General features: G+C 28.2%; 2 protein-coding genes across 3 annotated transcripts; one reads left to right on the forward strand and one right to left on the reverse strand.

Annotated features, from left to right (window-relative positions):
- Positions 1-856: 856 nt before the first annotated feature.
- On the reverse strand, positions 857-3,472 carry LOC145184743 (myophilin-like). Its single transcript, XM_090094178.1, has 3 exons — positions 3,238-3,472; positions 1,616-1,714; positions 857-1,420 (listed from the first exon to the last, which is right to left on the reverse strand). Exons 2-3 carry the CDS (start codon positions 1,692-1,694, stop codon positions 927-929), a joined length of 573 nt encoding a protein of 190 aa, XP_089950304.1. The 5' UTR covers positions 1,695-1,714; positions 3,238-3,472; the 3' UTR covers positions 857-926.
- Positions 3,473-5,206: 1,734 nt separating this feature from the next.
- Positions 5,207-14,344, forward strand: LOC145184673 (uncharacterized). 2 transcript variants are annotated; one of them, XR_016454113.1, is made up of 10 exons: positions 5,207-5,482; positions 5,597-5,688; positions 7,497-9,895; positions 10,074-10,235; positions 11,095-11,330; positions 11,497-11,760; positions 11,936-12,287; positions 12,451-13,073; positions 13,242-13,365; positions 13,947-14,344. XR_016454113.1 is itself a non-coding variant. In XM_090093037.1 (10 exons), the coding sequence occupies exons 3-10, from the start codon at positions 9,235-9,237 to the stop codon at positions 14,192-14,194; spliced, it is 2,523 nt and encodes an 840-aa protein (XP_089949163.1). In that variant the 5' UTR covers positions 5,207-5,482; positions 5,597-5,688; positions 7,497-9,234; the 3' UTR covers positions 14,195-14,344. The 2 variants fall into 2 exon arrangements, 1 of the variants encoding a protein (XP_089949163.1); XM_090093037.1 differs by having other exon boundaries at positions 12,451-12,926.
- The last annotated feature ends 1,543 nt before the right edge of the window (positions 14,345-15,887 follow it).

Consider the following 15,887-nt stretch of genomic DNA (forward strand, 5'->3'; position numbering starts at 1 on the left):
GATAAAATATTTAACACAAAACAACTTTTGTTCTAATATAATTTTAAAAACCTATAATTTCATTTGTAATAATAAAAGTATTTCTGGTACTTCAGCTTTTGGTATCTAACAACTACTACTTCCGAGCAACTAGAAGCATTAACAGCTGGAGTGAACCTTAAATAGACATCTCAAATGTTTAAGCTATCCTTGAAAGTGGTTAAATCTTTTGTGTGGTCCCAAAATAGTTATTTTAAAACTAATAGATAGGTTACTGCGAGAAACAAATGCTTGGTCATCTGGCTTCAAATGAAGTCTCTTATAAGGTGGAAAAGTAGGTGTAGGAAATGATTTTAAATTGAAAAGTCTTCTATTTTCAAAATAAAGGTTGTAAAAATATTATGGGACGATTTTTTTTTTAAAATCAATAATAGATTAGATATATCATTTCCTGGCGTTCCTGGAAGAAGTAGGTGAAGGTTTTTAAAAGAGCCTAAAAAGAAAAAGAGAGAGAGAGAGAGAATTGATCAGAGTGCTTTATGGTCTGACAATTCAAAATTCATGGGCTCAAGATGTTAAAAGAACTGCAAAATGTTCACCAGAATGAAGATTAACCCTAAATTTTACACCGAGTACAGTTAAGCATGAAGGTGAAAAAGGAGTCATGGTAATGTATAAATTTACTAAAAAGAAATGGATGTGATTAAGAAGAAAATTATAATTCAATTATAGTGTTCCTTTAGTTTGGCGACACAGTGATTGTTATCCAAACATAGTCAGACAGAGCTAATGCTTGGTTTGATTGTGACCTAAATAAAATACCTATTTTTTCTTGTTATTTGGTTCGCATTTTATCTTTAGTTGAAAAACAAACAGGCAAAAGAGCTAAATTTTATATTAAAATAAAATTTTAGTATCTATCTAACTTATAAAATTTTGATAATAAATTAATCAAGTATAGCTCTTGTCTTTCCAAAATTTTGCCCTGCTTGAGTAGCTCCTTTATTAGAACCCATCTGAAGTCCTATTACCCCGTGACCAGCTCGAAGCTGGTCTTCAGTAAACTCTCGGGTATTTTTCTGAGATTCTTTCGGGCCAATACCAGGCGCCCCTTTCGTCTTAGCTTTTCTTCCGAGCGCATGAATAGTTTGAATAACCTGAGTCATGTTTGCAGCTTCAAATAAATCCACTGTTTGAAAAAGGTCGGATTTGGTCAATCCGTAATTGCTGCATGCACCTAAAAAGTTGCTAATATTTTCCATTTGCTTAAATGCCATTTTACTTTCGTTTACTTTTTTTACGGAACCATTTTCTAAAGCATTTATTAGCTTGCAAAGAATGACACCGTCTTTTAATTTTTCGTGAGTTGCTTCCGCACCAGATGTATGCTCAAGATTTGCGTCAGGAACCAATGAAGAAATCCAAGTCAAAGCTTCTTGCTCTAAATAGTACATGTTATAAAGATTTAAAAAAAAAAAACGCTGTTTTAAAAAATTTTATCACTAATCTAAATTTCGTACCAAATACTAATAACCAGTCGGCGTAAACTTGTTTGAAAGTAAGTGTGTAACCACTCAGTAAGTAAGAACAGAATACTTAACAGAACAGATCTTCTCGATTTTAGAGACTAACTCACCTAATTCTAAGCAATATTTTTCACTGATTTTATTTTTAATTTCAGCAGTAAGTCCGTACCCATCTGGTCTATCTGCCATGTTGTTCTTTTGTTAATAATCTGTTAAAAATAAAAAATGAAAGCATATATATTGTTAGGAATTTAAAAAGATGCCAGCAAAAGAAGCTTATCAACACAAAAACTATTAGATTAAATGCAAACGGTTCATGTAATTAATGCTGAAGGCAAAAATCAACCATTTATTTACTTTTTTAAATCTGTTATTTTTGTTGCTTTTAGTAACAAATCTAATACTTTGCAGTTGCAGAAGTAGAAAATTAGATTTATATTTCTAATACGACAGGGTGTTTACAAAAGGTTGCGCTACTAGAAGCGGCTTGTGACAGCCACACTTTTTCAAAAGTAATTATACCGACTAATGATAATTGCCGAAAATAAGAGGAGAAAGAAATCATTCAATTAAATTTTTTCCATAAATTAATTTGAATAAATAGATATCATAATTGTAAATCAATTTTACATTAATGATACTTATATATATTCGTATATACTACAAATTATTTTTAAAAGTGTCTGTAAAATAGAATGGTAGAATTGATAGATACTAATTTATTTTATAGAATTTACGTAATAAAGTTTAGAACCCGAATAAAGTACTGGATTTCTGAAATGACTTTCTGGAATCAGAGTCTTTGCATTTCAATATAAAGCAACTCAAACAGAACATATTCGTATTGTCCAGCTGTCAGAAAGATTACCCCCGAATCTACTGAGGGCCATAGTGACGTACAATTCATGCCAACTTTTTTCAAGAGAGATTGACTAAGCATCTTTTGTTAATGAAATTGTTAATTTTTATGAGCAAATCATGGTGTCGCGAGGTTAGAATTATTTTGTTCTATCTCCCATTACAAAATAATTCAAACCTCACGATGTGTAAATACAGAATTTTTTGTTTTCTTATTGAAAAATTGTTAAACTTCGATTGTTTAGTTGTCAAATTTTGAAATATAAAATATTTTGTACTTTTAGGCTCTGCGGCTAGATTTTATAAATTTTTTAACCTCGTTTTTTCTCTCTAGAGTTGCAATTTTACGATTTTAAGTAAGACGCATTCATAAAAAGCTTTTGTAAAACAATTACCATAAATGATAGGTTTTGTAAGAGTTATAAAATTTTGAAAATCCGTCGCGGTTTCACCCAACTAAAAAAATATTCTGCAAAACTATTCCTTCGCAGTTTCTAGAGAACGTGAGTATAGTTTTAAATTGGCATGGCTTCAAAACTTTTTCAGAAGCCACCAAACTGATAAGTTTTTAAAAAAAAAAACAACTTAAGAAACAAACATTTGGAGTTTGTAAAAACAAACTTTATGAAAAATGTTTCGTTTTTCATAGGAATATCTCTCAAATCAAAGCACCATGATTTAAAACTTGATTTAGATTAGAAAATATGCTTTAAACTTTTATACGAAGGTTACCAGATTTAAAAAATGAAAATATAAAATTTTATATATATCTAAGCAACATCAAATATCGACATTTATACTATAAAAACGAATTTTAACATGAAAAAAGTTGGTTTCAATACAATAATTACTAAATTTTGTAAAAACAACTTACCCCTTCGTTTCTAACGATTAGTTACACTATTACTGCGCTCTTCAAATTGAAGAAAATTACACCTGTTCGCACAAAAACTCACGCACATAAAAGAATTCTGAATATGTTTTATTAGGTGACGTCTTTTATTTGCGAAAGATAATTTAAAATTAAAGATTTTTTAAGAAGACTTTAGTAACAAGGAAAAAAATCTCTGAAACGTGCTTTGCGAAATATCATTTGAGACTTGTTTTTAATGCTAATAGGTTAATTTTATGCTGGCGCTAAAAAAGGTGTAAATTTAAGCAAACGCGTTTTATAACGTGCTTATTAAAAAAACAGTCAGCAGATATCTTTACAAACAAAACTAAATCAAATGCTTTGAGGAAAATAAAAAAAGGCGAGGCTCTTTAGAAATGTTAATTTGAAAGAAAAGAATTTTCTTTATAAAAAGTTAATATTTATTTTTAAGTAAACAATAGCATCTTATTTATTTATTTATTTTTAACTTATTGTACATACAAATAGAACTAAACGTTCTTTTTATTTTAACATTAATAGTGAAATTCATATGAATTAAAGATTATCATATCGTCGGTTAACAAAACTCATTAAGTACAGTTTTATGGGAAATTGACTTTTATACACTATGATGCCCAAATATTAACAACATATTGCAAGAAAAAGTCACTAAGTGCGTAAATCAATCCGAAATAGTAGTATTTTATCTAGAGATATCACATTGATATCTCGATAAATGGAATTTTAACAAAGAAAACTAAAACGTGATTATCTCAAATTAGCTGCAGTTTCACTTAATGAGTTTTACTTGTCAATAGACGATATTTAAACTGCGTGTTGCATAAACCAGTCTTTAAAATATTTTGCAAACATTCAAACCAATTAAATATATTTGCAAGGCTGAAGTTGGCCAACAGTTTTTTAAATCTCTTGCTGTTATAGTTTCTTCTCGATGAAACTTACACGCTCAATTGTTATTTTGAGTTACAAAAATTAAAAACTTATTATTTACAGCTGGGATACGCTGATACTTTCATTTACACTTTGATATATTTGTATGTCCTTCTTTCCATTCAGTTCCTAAGGAGTGAACTTTTTTATTACACTAATGTTAATTGTTTCTTCATGTGCATCCTACAACTGTCTTTACAATTGTTATTATTGTCATTTAAATGAATTCAAGTAATTATCACCATTAATTTCTTTTTTTTTTTAAATACACCTATGAAATCTGTTCTAAATTTCATAAAGTTGTAAATTCTTTTTTTCCCGCCAAACTAGTTGTAAGTGTTTGTTATAGTTTTACTTTTGATATACAACAAGTTGTTTATGAGAGAGAGGCATGCTGGTCAAGAGAGGCCGTGTTTCCCCTTGTAGTTTTTCAAAATAATAAGAAGAAGAAATAGTTTTATACCTTTAGTTTGATAAAAAATATACAAAAACCCTTGTTTGATTTTGTAAACGATATTCGAATTCAAAAGATTTGAGCATATTTAAGTTTTTCTATTTAAATTTATATTTTCTATTCAAATCTATGTTTTCTATTTTAATTTATATTTACTTTTTAAATTTAGTAAAATAAAGAGAAGTTTAGAAAATCTCAGTAAATCTAACAAACATAAAAACAGTTTTACTGACGTTTTTTTTTTGTTTTAAAAGCCATTGAAAATAATTCGAAGTAAAAGTAAGTGCAACAAAAAACTAAGTTGCTCACTTGTGGGGAACGTGGCAACCTACAAGTTTTAGTAAAAAAAAAAATCACCACACAAGGGGGCTTCGCTTTTTAAGTTAAACTGAAAAACAATTTTTAAAATGAATTGTTTTTCAATTTAAGTCATTAATCATCGAAGCCCAATTTTTTCATTACTATTTCTTTTGATATATATACAATTTCTGGTGCAACAGAAAACATTCGCTCATGTTGCAACGTTTATTTGATAGTAATTAACCGAACGATATGGTTGCTAATGGTTGCAACATTTAATACTCATAAGTTACTCGAGTGCCTTAAATATGCTCGACTATGCAACTTTTATACTCTGACTCAAATATTGCGTTCTGACTTAATTGAAATCATGCAAAACATAAGAAGCACTTTTGAAAACAGTTATAAATAATGATTAATAAGGGTCGAAACAATTGGTTTTTTTCGCAATATGTATTAATAACTATGCAAAGTTTAGCAAGGCCATATCTGGTATGGATATTTGTAAATGATATCTGTAAATAATATCAGTAAATATCTGTAAGTGATATCTGTGAATAATATCTCTAAACAATATCTGTAGATAATATTATAAATAATATTTGTAAATAATATTTATAATCTTTTAATGATATGTGTTAGACTTTATTTAAGGTATAATGCACCATCAGAATTCAAATTCTTGAGCATAGTGGCATCAGTTAGCTGAATCAACCTTTGGATGAAAAAAACTGGCTAAAAGATAGGTTTTTATTTTCTGTTAGTACAATATTTATACAACTAAAAATTGATAAAATTAAGTTTAATGATCGTTTCTTCATTAAATCTAAAAATTTGCTTTGAATATTTGTGATAAAGAAGAAAAAAAAAAAAAAAAAAAAACAACAATTTAAAAAAATTTTTAAACTTGTCTTGTAGCTTGTTTTCCAAGTTAGAGTTTCACTGACCTGTTAACCTTAAAATTCTTCCAAATTTTATTAAAATTATGTTAAACCGACTTGCTAAATTGAATGCTATATGGCCCCAAACCACTGTTCTTCATCTTGTGGAATTCTCTAATGTAAAATAATACAGCATTCATTTTAGAGATGGCTCTTTGACCAATTCAAAGTAAAACTTAAATTTGAAGGAAAAAAAAGCCTGCCAACTAATGTTACTTTAACTGACAGTTTTCATGGGAACAGACTAAATTTAAAATAGGATGTTGAATGAGAGGTTTTAAATATCAACAACATACGTGTGAATAAGAAATACTTCAGTATAAAATTGATAAAATACTTGTAAATACTTTTTTCAAAGAATTGATTATATAAAAAGTTTGCTCAATTAAAATCTGTTAAAAAATGTTTTTTTAAATATGCAATAAAATTATTGGTTTTTTTTTTCTTCTTACTCTAAGGTTCTTCGAATCCAAAAAATATTGAATGTGATTTTATTTTTTTTTATCAAAATTGCAAAATTTAAGAAAATGAAGTTCTTGTTTTTAAAGTTTTTTTATTTGCAAAAACAAAAAAACTGTCTTGAATTGTGCTAAACAATATATAAAACAAATTTATTTACAGAGTGTGGACTTAATTGGGAGCATTAGATTGTTATCATAGAGTTGTTATCTTAGGTATAAAAAATCAAATAATGAAACTTGTAATTTATGTTTTTGTTAATCTTTTAAAGACATTCAAATGTCTATATAGAATGAATTTATAAAAAAGCACAATTATATAGAATGCATTTATAAAAAAGCACATTAAAAAAAGAAAAACTCAAAGTACATAATAAAGTAATAAACAAAATATATCAAAAGTTTTTTGCCAAATAAGCATCAGCATCTTTAAAACAAAATATCTTGAAATGCATTTCTTAACAAGAAATAACAAGGATTGTTATTTTTTCCAAGACCAAACAGTTTTTTTCTTGATTCATCTTGAAAAATTCAAGAAATTTTTAAAAAAATTCTTGAAACATTGAAGACTTTTTTGAAACTTTACACTACAAAACTTTTTCAATATTTTTCACATACATTTTAGAAAAAATAACTCAATATTGAAAAATATATTTCCATTTTGAATACATTACCACAAATGATGCAATTTATTACTTATGGCCTCTGTAGTTTACATTTTCTCTTGTATTTTTCAATTTTTAATAGAAAATACCAATAAGAAGTTCAAACTTAAATATGTAAAAGTTTTAATATTGCATTATATATATATATATATATATATATATATATATATATATATATATATATATATATATATATATATATATATATATATATATATATATATGTAATGAAATAAGTTTTTTATTCTTGCAGCAGCTCAGATTTTCAACTTCAGGTTGTGAAATCTCTTTCATTATGTTTTAGTTTTGTCTTGGTATTTCTTGATTGTCTTTTAATTTCTTGAAACGATGAAGATGTAAATAAAGTTCTCTTGATATTTCTTGAAAAAATCAAGACAAGTACAAACAAAATCTTAAAATTATTTTTGAAAATATTTTTTTTCTTCCATACACCAATCCTTAGTGTTAACTTTTAATATTTTGTTTACAGGAAAATCTGCTCCACTTTAAGCAAGGAAAACCAGGTTTTAAATTATGGAATACAAACTTATTGTTGAAAAAATGGTGAATATGAAATGGTGTTTTGGTAGGCTTCTTTTTTTTTCAAGTTAAAGTTAGGGTACCTTGTGTTGGTTCAAATACAAAATGGGTACCAATATTCTTCATTTTAAAAGACAATCTTACTAAAAATAATAAATGGTACCGAAAAATCAAAAGCAAATCCCAGACAAGCCTAAATGAAGACATTAAGAATAATTGCAAATCAGCTAAAACCTTAACCCAAGCTGACAAAACATCTAACATGTACAAGTTGTCTAAAGACGAATACAATAGTCTACTAACAATCTATAATGTTATCATACAAAAAAGCCAGTCCAAAAGTAAAAGACCAAGTAAGTATGGAAAGTAAAAAAATTTTAGATAAACATGAGGCTTTTAATAGAATTGAAATAAATGGAACATCTAGATGTTTTTTTAGCTCTGAAAGACCTCAAAGAGAACTTTGTAAATAACCCTATAGTCCAATTACTAAATCCTCTAAAAAATGCATTAGTTAAAGTATACTATCAAGAGTTAACTCTGATATTAAGTGTATACTTGCTCTCAACCAATTGAAATGCACTCAAAATGTTACAGATTGGTTTAAGAGAATTAATGATTAACACAATTATAGGTTCTTATTTTTGACATCAATAATCTCTACCCATCAATTAATGGAAAACTTCTAAATGACACTAACTTATCAACAAAAGATGTAAGTGCAAAATCATCTGATTCAATCCTTTCAGCAAAAATGTTAGCACAGATATATGAGAGCATCTTTTTAAACCCAGTCGACCAACATTTCCCATTAAACTACAACTTCCACAATATTTTTAATAGAAATTCTATCAAAGTAAGCTATTGTTGTATGCCAAGCATGAAGGACATCATAAATATACTCACATTTTACAAAAATAAAAAAATCAATATCAGAAGGAAAAATTGTAATTGTATAAATAAAACAAAGTGTTCTTTATATCACCAATGCCTTACAAGAAATATAGTATACCAAGCCATTGTGACCTCCAACAACCCAGAAAAAAAAAGAAAAAACTTATTGCAGCATCAGCTAAACATCATTCAAATTAAGATACGCCAACCAATTAAAATCTTTATAAAAAAAATAAGAATGACACTGAATTATCATAAGAGATGTGGAAAATAAAAGAAGAAAAATTTACACCTGTTAATAATTGGAGATTGTAAAGCACTTCAAATTCTACAACCTGACCGCAATAAGTTGCATGCTATGCTTGCATGAAAAATACATGGTTGTAATATATCAACACATAACTACTGAATAAAAAGAACAAAATGGTTTCCAAATGCAGACGCAACGACTAATTTCTTCTTTCATAGTTTGACACTGGTGACTAAGCCCATACAGTTTCTTACTTTCTTTTGACATCAGTATGCACACACCTCAGTCTTACAATTTTGTAATGTTTTTATTATTTTTGTTTTGTATTCCATGGCTGATGATTGTCGCAAGGCATAAAACTCTAAGTACAATAAATAGTTATAATTTCTTGGTATACATACATACATACATACATACATACATACATACATACATACATACATACATACATACATACATACATACATACATACATACATACATACATACATATACACACATTCTTTTTTCAGAATAGTATTTAAATATTGAAGATTTTAAAAAAATGAAACTGAAAGGTGAAAAAGTAACTCCAATAGACGAATGTTCAAAATCAGATGTTGCCAATAAATTTTTTTTGGCAGTACAAGAAAATGAGATGGATCTCATTAAAGAAAATAAACATAATTTGGAAGGAAATATCTCACAAAAACATATTAGTAAAGAGAAAAATAACTGGTTGGATTTTGTCGCGAAAAAAAGAAAGTCATTGACAGAAAATTTTTCAAAGTCCAAATTAAAGAGACATGGATTGAGTAATACAAATGATTGTTTTTATACACTCAATCAAAGTATTTGTGGGTTATCTCCAGAAATTAATGAAGAAAATTGCAATGGAAAAAAAAAGAAATTTTCTTCAAAATCTAAACAACTTTTACTCTATTTTGCAAAGATGTCAGAGTCAGTCAATCAGCTGAACGATGAAGATATGGACCTCAAAATTGTCGAAAGTCTGGTTAAAAATGGAGCAGACATTAATATAACAGATAGATATGGGCAAACTATTTTTCATGAAGTTGCAAGAATGTGGCACCCTGATGTTGCTCAGTTTATATTATCATTAAAAGCAAATATTAATCATGCAGATAATTTTGGTCGGACTCCACTACATGTAGCATCTGCAGTGAATTACCCAGAAATGGTCAAGTTTTTAATTGAACATGGAGGTAATCTTCAATTATTGTTTTTTTATCAACTATTTTTATTACTGTTATTATTTAAAGATTTTACAATGTGTTTTATCAGCTTGCTATCTTTCACCAGCAAGAGTCATTAAAAAAATCTGTTTATACATAAGTATAAAACCTCATTCTGATAATTTCAGCTTGTAAATTCAATTTTCAGCTCATAAGGAAGCTCTTACCTTTGGTGAAATGCAGACCCCAGTTCATTATGCTGCAAAGAATGATGCATCAGAGTCACTCAAAGTATTAATCAAGTTAGGTTGCCATATTGAAGTGCTTGATAGCAAATGTAGAACTCCACTGCAGGTTGCTGCTGAACTAGGTATTTTATAATTTATGCAATGAGTGGTAATAAGTTAGCTATATTTTTAAAGGGGTGTCTTCCACCTCCAATTATTCTTCCATAATTAGATTTATATCAAATTCTTGTTTAGACTTCAAAGTTTCTCTTAACTCTCCCTCCACTTTTTTTATTTAAAAACTTTTTTATTTTATTTGAATGTGCAATTCACTTTCACAGAACTAATAAAATTATGTATTTTGTTGTAATTTTAGGAAATTTATGTTGTTATAAAAAGTATTTGGTGTTTTAAACTAATTATTATCAACAATTATCAATTTTTCAGCATTTACTTCATTAACTGCAGAACAGTCTTAATTTAAAAATTAAAACTGAATCCATTGAGAGTTTTGGAATTTTTCAATTGTGTTGAAGTGTGTGCTTCAAGAACAATCTATTTTAACTGATTTAAAACTTATGCTGTGATATGAATTCTTTATTGCAGTTTTTATTTTTAGCTACATTTTATTTTCATTCATTTTTGTAGAAAAAAAAATATTTTGTAACAATTGACTATACCAAGTACAGTTATGAGATTTCAACATGTAATTTGTATATTTAATTGTTGATAGTAATTTAGTATAATCTGTTATCCCTTAATTAGATGTAACAAATTTACAGCAAAAATTCAGCTATATACATTTTTTCTACTGTTTAGGAATTTACATGAAGATTTGAGATACTAACCCACATAAAACTAACAATTACTAATGACCACCTTTCAAATTTGTGCTTCTAGTCGTGTATTTGTTGGCTGAGGTTAATCTTTTGTTATTTTTTAGGAGTTTCTATTTTCATATATTACAAATATTAAAGTTTGATTTAATTCTATTAATTACAGACCGGTCTGAAACTGCAAAATATCTTGTCAAAGTTGGTGCAAATGTGGCTGTATATGACTCAAGTGGTCTTTCAGCATTATCGTTGATGATAGAAAAAATGCCGCCTGTTGCTCAAAAAGCATTAAATCAGTATCATCAGACAGATAGGGCAAATAGAAAGCAGTATTTTTATCTTAGCCTTCTAGAGACTGATTTAGCTGGAAATATCTGTAAAGTTTCAAAAAGTCCATTGGAAGTAAAGTTCTTTTAAAATTATTTTTTTTTTAGTAATTACACTTGATCTCTACTTACAGCATATTGTAATTTAGCATAAAAGGCATCTTTAGAAAATGGCTAAATTCTAATAACTTAAGTGGCAATGAGTTATGATACTCTAATTAATTTGTTTCTTGCTTATTAAGGCTGTGACACAGAATAATCAAATGCAACTACTGTTACACACAGTTTTTCATCGCCTGATACAAGTCAAATGGATGAAATTTGGTAATCGTAAACATCTTCAGCATCTTTTAATTCAGATTTTGTTTGTTGTATTATGGTCAATATTTGCTTTCACTCACCCATACAACAACAAGTCAGAATATTCAAAGCAATTTAAAGATATTTGGTGGAGAGTGTTACTAGAATTTTGTGCTCTTCTATTGACATTTATCTTTATAACTCAGGTAAATAGTCTTTGTTAAGGATGCTTATTTTTTATGCTTGTTTTATAGCAGATTTTTTCAAAAGCTCTCTCACTAGTCTCACTAGTGCATAAAGAATGAATTCATGGTACAGCAGGTTTCTAACAGTAAACATTTTCAGTAAAACGAGTTAAACAAATTAAAATTTTTTTTGTAGGAAGTATATGAATGGCATTGTTCAGTTCGTGAACATAGCAGGTGGCAAAGTTGGAGAATTAATGAAGTTCAAAGAGATCTTGAATTCTGTCATCCTCGATGGCCTGAGGAACGTAAATATATTGTTCTTGAAACAGAACGCATAAAAGGAACTAAAATATCATACTTTAAAGATTTGTGGAACTTACTAGACTGGATTGCATTTATTTGGATTATAATAGGAGTTTTTTTTCGAATAGTTTCTCTTACTGGAGATCATAAAGCAGCTGAATATCATAAAAAGATTCTTGCTTTTTCATTGATTGTTATATGGTTGAGATTATTGAAAGTTGTTAAAGTGTATCATTTTCTCGGCAAGTTAGATTTTGGTGTTACACCTTTTTTCAAAATTTGCTGGGTTTTTAGGGTTTTAATTCACTAATTCTGTCATTTTTAGGTCCATTAATTTTACTTTTTACTTTTTTTTAAATTTGCTAAGTTTTTAGGATTTTAATCTACTAATTTTGTCATTTTTAGGTCCATTTATTGTCATGCTTGGGCACATAATTACAGACACCATAAAATTTTGCTTTTTATTTATGGAGTTTTTTTTCCCATATGTCATTGCATTTTGGATGTTATTTGGAGGTGAACAAAATGCTTTGCAGATGAAAGAAAATGGAGAATCTGCTGCTGGTTGGCAAAATTTTGATGATGTTATTTATTCAGTATGGTTAATCACTATATCTGGAGACTTTGACTATAATGCTGCAGCCTCAATTGATAAATTCATGGCAAGAACATTAGTTTGTACCTACACAGCATGCTCAAGTGTATTGTTGTTGAATTTGTTTATTGCATTGATGTCAGATACCTTTCAAAGGGTTTATGATAATGCAAAAGCTAATCAACTGATGCAGAAGGCTATAGCTCTTAATACCTATCAGAGATCACTGAGTGATAAATCTTTGGGCGAATTTCTAAATTACTTGCGTAGCAACTGTGCTCCTGAGGTGATTTTTCAGTTCTTTTAAATATTCTCTCTTCTAACAATTGTATCAATTGTAAATCACTGTAAGTTCGGAAGTTTTTTTACTACAATTCGTTATCGTTGACTCAAAGCAGAGAGATTTACAAACATTTCAAATTATTACATTAAGGTCAGTAAAAGATTGCCTTATGTATGCCTTGCTATGTTAAATATATTCTATACTAAATTTGATATTTTTATTTATTCAAAATTTCATATTTAAACGGATATATATATATATTTTTGTATTTTTAAGAAGTTATAAAATCTAACAAAATAATGTTCTTTGTTACGTCAGGAAGTGTACTATGACGACGATAATGAAGAAGGAGGTGAGCTCGAGAAGATAACAATACAAATAAAAGAAGTAGTCGATGAAATTAAGACTCGATTGGACGAAGAAGCATCTCAGAAAAGTAACTGTAAGTCTTCATTTGTATAATTTGGTTATTCTTTTTTTTAAAGTTTCAAGAACAGAGAGAAAAAGTTAAAGCTAGAATGTATAAAAAAATTCCAGAATTTAAAAGTCCTAAACTTTTTATCTTTTCTTGAACGAATAATAATAAAGTGAGAATTTTTCAATTCAAAAGAAAATATTAAATAGAATTTTTTTTTTTTTTAATTTTATTTACAAATAATGACTGAAACAAAATCTTCACCTTTTTTATGCAATTTCTTTTTTTTTTTTTCATTCTTCTTTGCATTGATTTTAAAATGCGATTACTATGATTTATCATGGAGAAATTTGAAGACAAAGATTTGAGTTAACATATTAACTATTCTGAGTCTCCGGAATTAGAATTATTAGCTTCCAAAAGAACTCTTTAGTTACTTCTAAGTTTCTTCCATTTCTGGGGAAAGGTTTAATTATGGTTTTTATTTACTCAAATGATGTTGCTTTCTTATAGAGAGTTAACCATCAATATTTTAAAATTACAATTAGTCAACATCATTTCTTAATAATAGTTTTTGTGTTGTATTTCTTTTCTTTTTTTTTTTAAAGTGTCAAAGTTTACACATAACCAGCTGGTACCTCTCCTTGCAGAACAACAATCTTTGATTTCGAATTTAACTAGTAAAATAAATGATCTTACACGAGTTGTGGAAATTTTAGTTGATCAACGAAATGGAAAAAGAGAGGAAAGCTTTCAAGATCATAAACCACTTAAAACATTACCATCCATATACGAACTAAAACCAAATCTTTTTTCTTCTAAAGATACTTCATCGACTAATAACCAACCCACTTAATTTCGCTATAACTAGTGCGAAGCGTGTTTATATATGTGCTTAGTGCATATTCAAGATAAGTTTACTAGATATATTTTTTAAATAAATTTGAAATATGTGTATTTTTATAGCATAAAAATGATTTGTTGCTGTAAAAATTGATTACTGCAATATTTTACTTTTCTTTGTTGTTGTGCTTCTTCCCCTCTCAGACCTAATTTCTTGAGTGTTTAAACTTTTGATATATAAGATAAAAAGTAATGCAAAAAAATCTTTAGTTTGAGGTATACAAAAAATCTTGTTACTGTGAAGAAAAGTAGTTGCAGCGACGTAGTTAGAGGCGGGAGTCCTCTAGTCTAACGGAAAAAATGTGTTTATTGAAACAAAAAGCTCTTAATGTGCTTCAAAAGTTCACTTAAAGTTTTATTTGCCCGCTTTAAAGGGATTTAATCTTTAAGAAGATATCCTTCAAAGAAATCAGTTGATAAACAATACAACCTTATATTTAAAATTTCCAAATAAGAATAGGTTTTTTAAAAACAGTTTCTCGCTAAAATTTTAACTTAGTGGAGTGTCGTTCATTTATTTCCAATGCGTTGAGCAATTAAACTAAAATTTTGGAATTATTCTAATGAAAAAATTCTTGCTGAAAACTAAATTCTATGCATACTCCCTGAATTATTGGAACCAGTTCGATATAATTTCAGTTCTAGTATGAAATGATAATTATAATACAAAATATGCAGTTCAAATGAAATTCTAATGTGGTAAATTTTTAGAGATGCCTACCTCATGATTAAAAACCATTTTGTAGAAGAGATTGTAAATGCAACAATCATTTCACTATTACATTTCTTTTATGAATCTATGGTTCTTCAGCTTGTTTTCCTAAAAATGAAAGCAAATTAAAATGTAATCTGCGAGAACATGAAGAATGATCCTCTGGGATGAAGAGAAAATTTATAAATTGCTCTGCGAAGGCAGAAATCGCCTTACAGCATTTTCATCGTTTGTAGCTCAGTTTTCTCCCTTCGGAATGTCGACAAGCAAGTTCACATTCATTATAGTTGCATTTTTAGCTAAAGTGCAAATGTGCCTTTCTGTTTTTGTTTTTTTTTTATGAAAGTCTATATGATGTGTGCAGAATACACTGGAAACATCTATCCGAGCATGCAATAAAGACAAATTGTATTCGTACAGGGCTTCATTTCTTTTTAGCTTTTTAATTTTATGAGTCACTCATAGTTTTCGGTGTAGCACCACAAATCACACAGGACTGAGATGATGAATCTGTAAGAGTAATAAAGGTTTTCCCATCGTGGTCATTCCCATCGTAGTCAAATAAAATTTGTGTAGTACATTGATCACATACTTTCTAAGCAAACTTGGGTTGGTGTAACTGATGAGATCTGGTCTCTATTTCTTCTAATTTTTTTATTAATTAAAGTTTAAGATTCTTTTTTAAATACAATTTTCAGTGGTCCAGATTGTCAAATCGGGTAGACGAAGGTCGCGGATTTTCCCGAATTACACTTGCCTTTTTTCCGTAAAGGAACAACACAAACTGCGAAAAGATTTTTCGATGATCATTCGATGGATTAAAAACTTTTTTATTTGATAAGCTCTTGAAAGAGTATAATCAAACTCGAACAACGTTTTTGCAGCATATTTTTTTCCTGTTTTTGTATAAGCTAACTTGCGTTGCTAATACTGT

Source organism: Hydra viridissima, unplaced genomic scaffold (genome assembly GCF_058129835.1).
Source record: "Hydra viridissima isolate aposymbiotic clone 2 unplaced genomic scaffold, HvirCarnegie_v1 scaffold_7, whole genome shotgun sequence".
Lineage (NCBI taxonomy): Eukaryota > Metazoa > Cnidaria > Hydrozoa > Anthoathecata > Hydridae > Hydra > Hydra viridissima.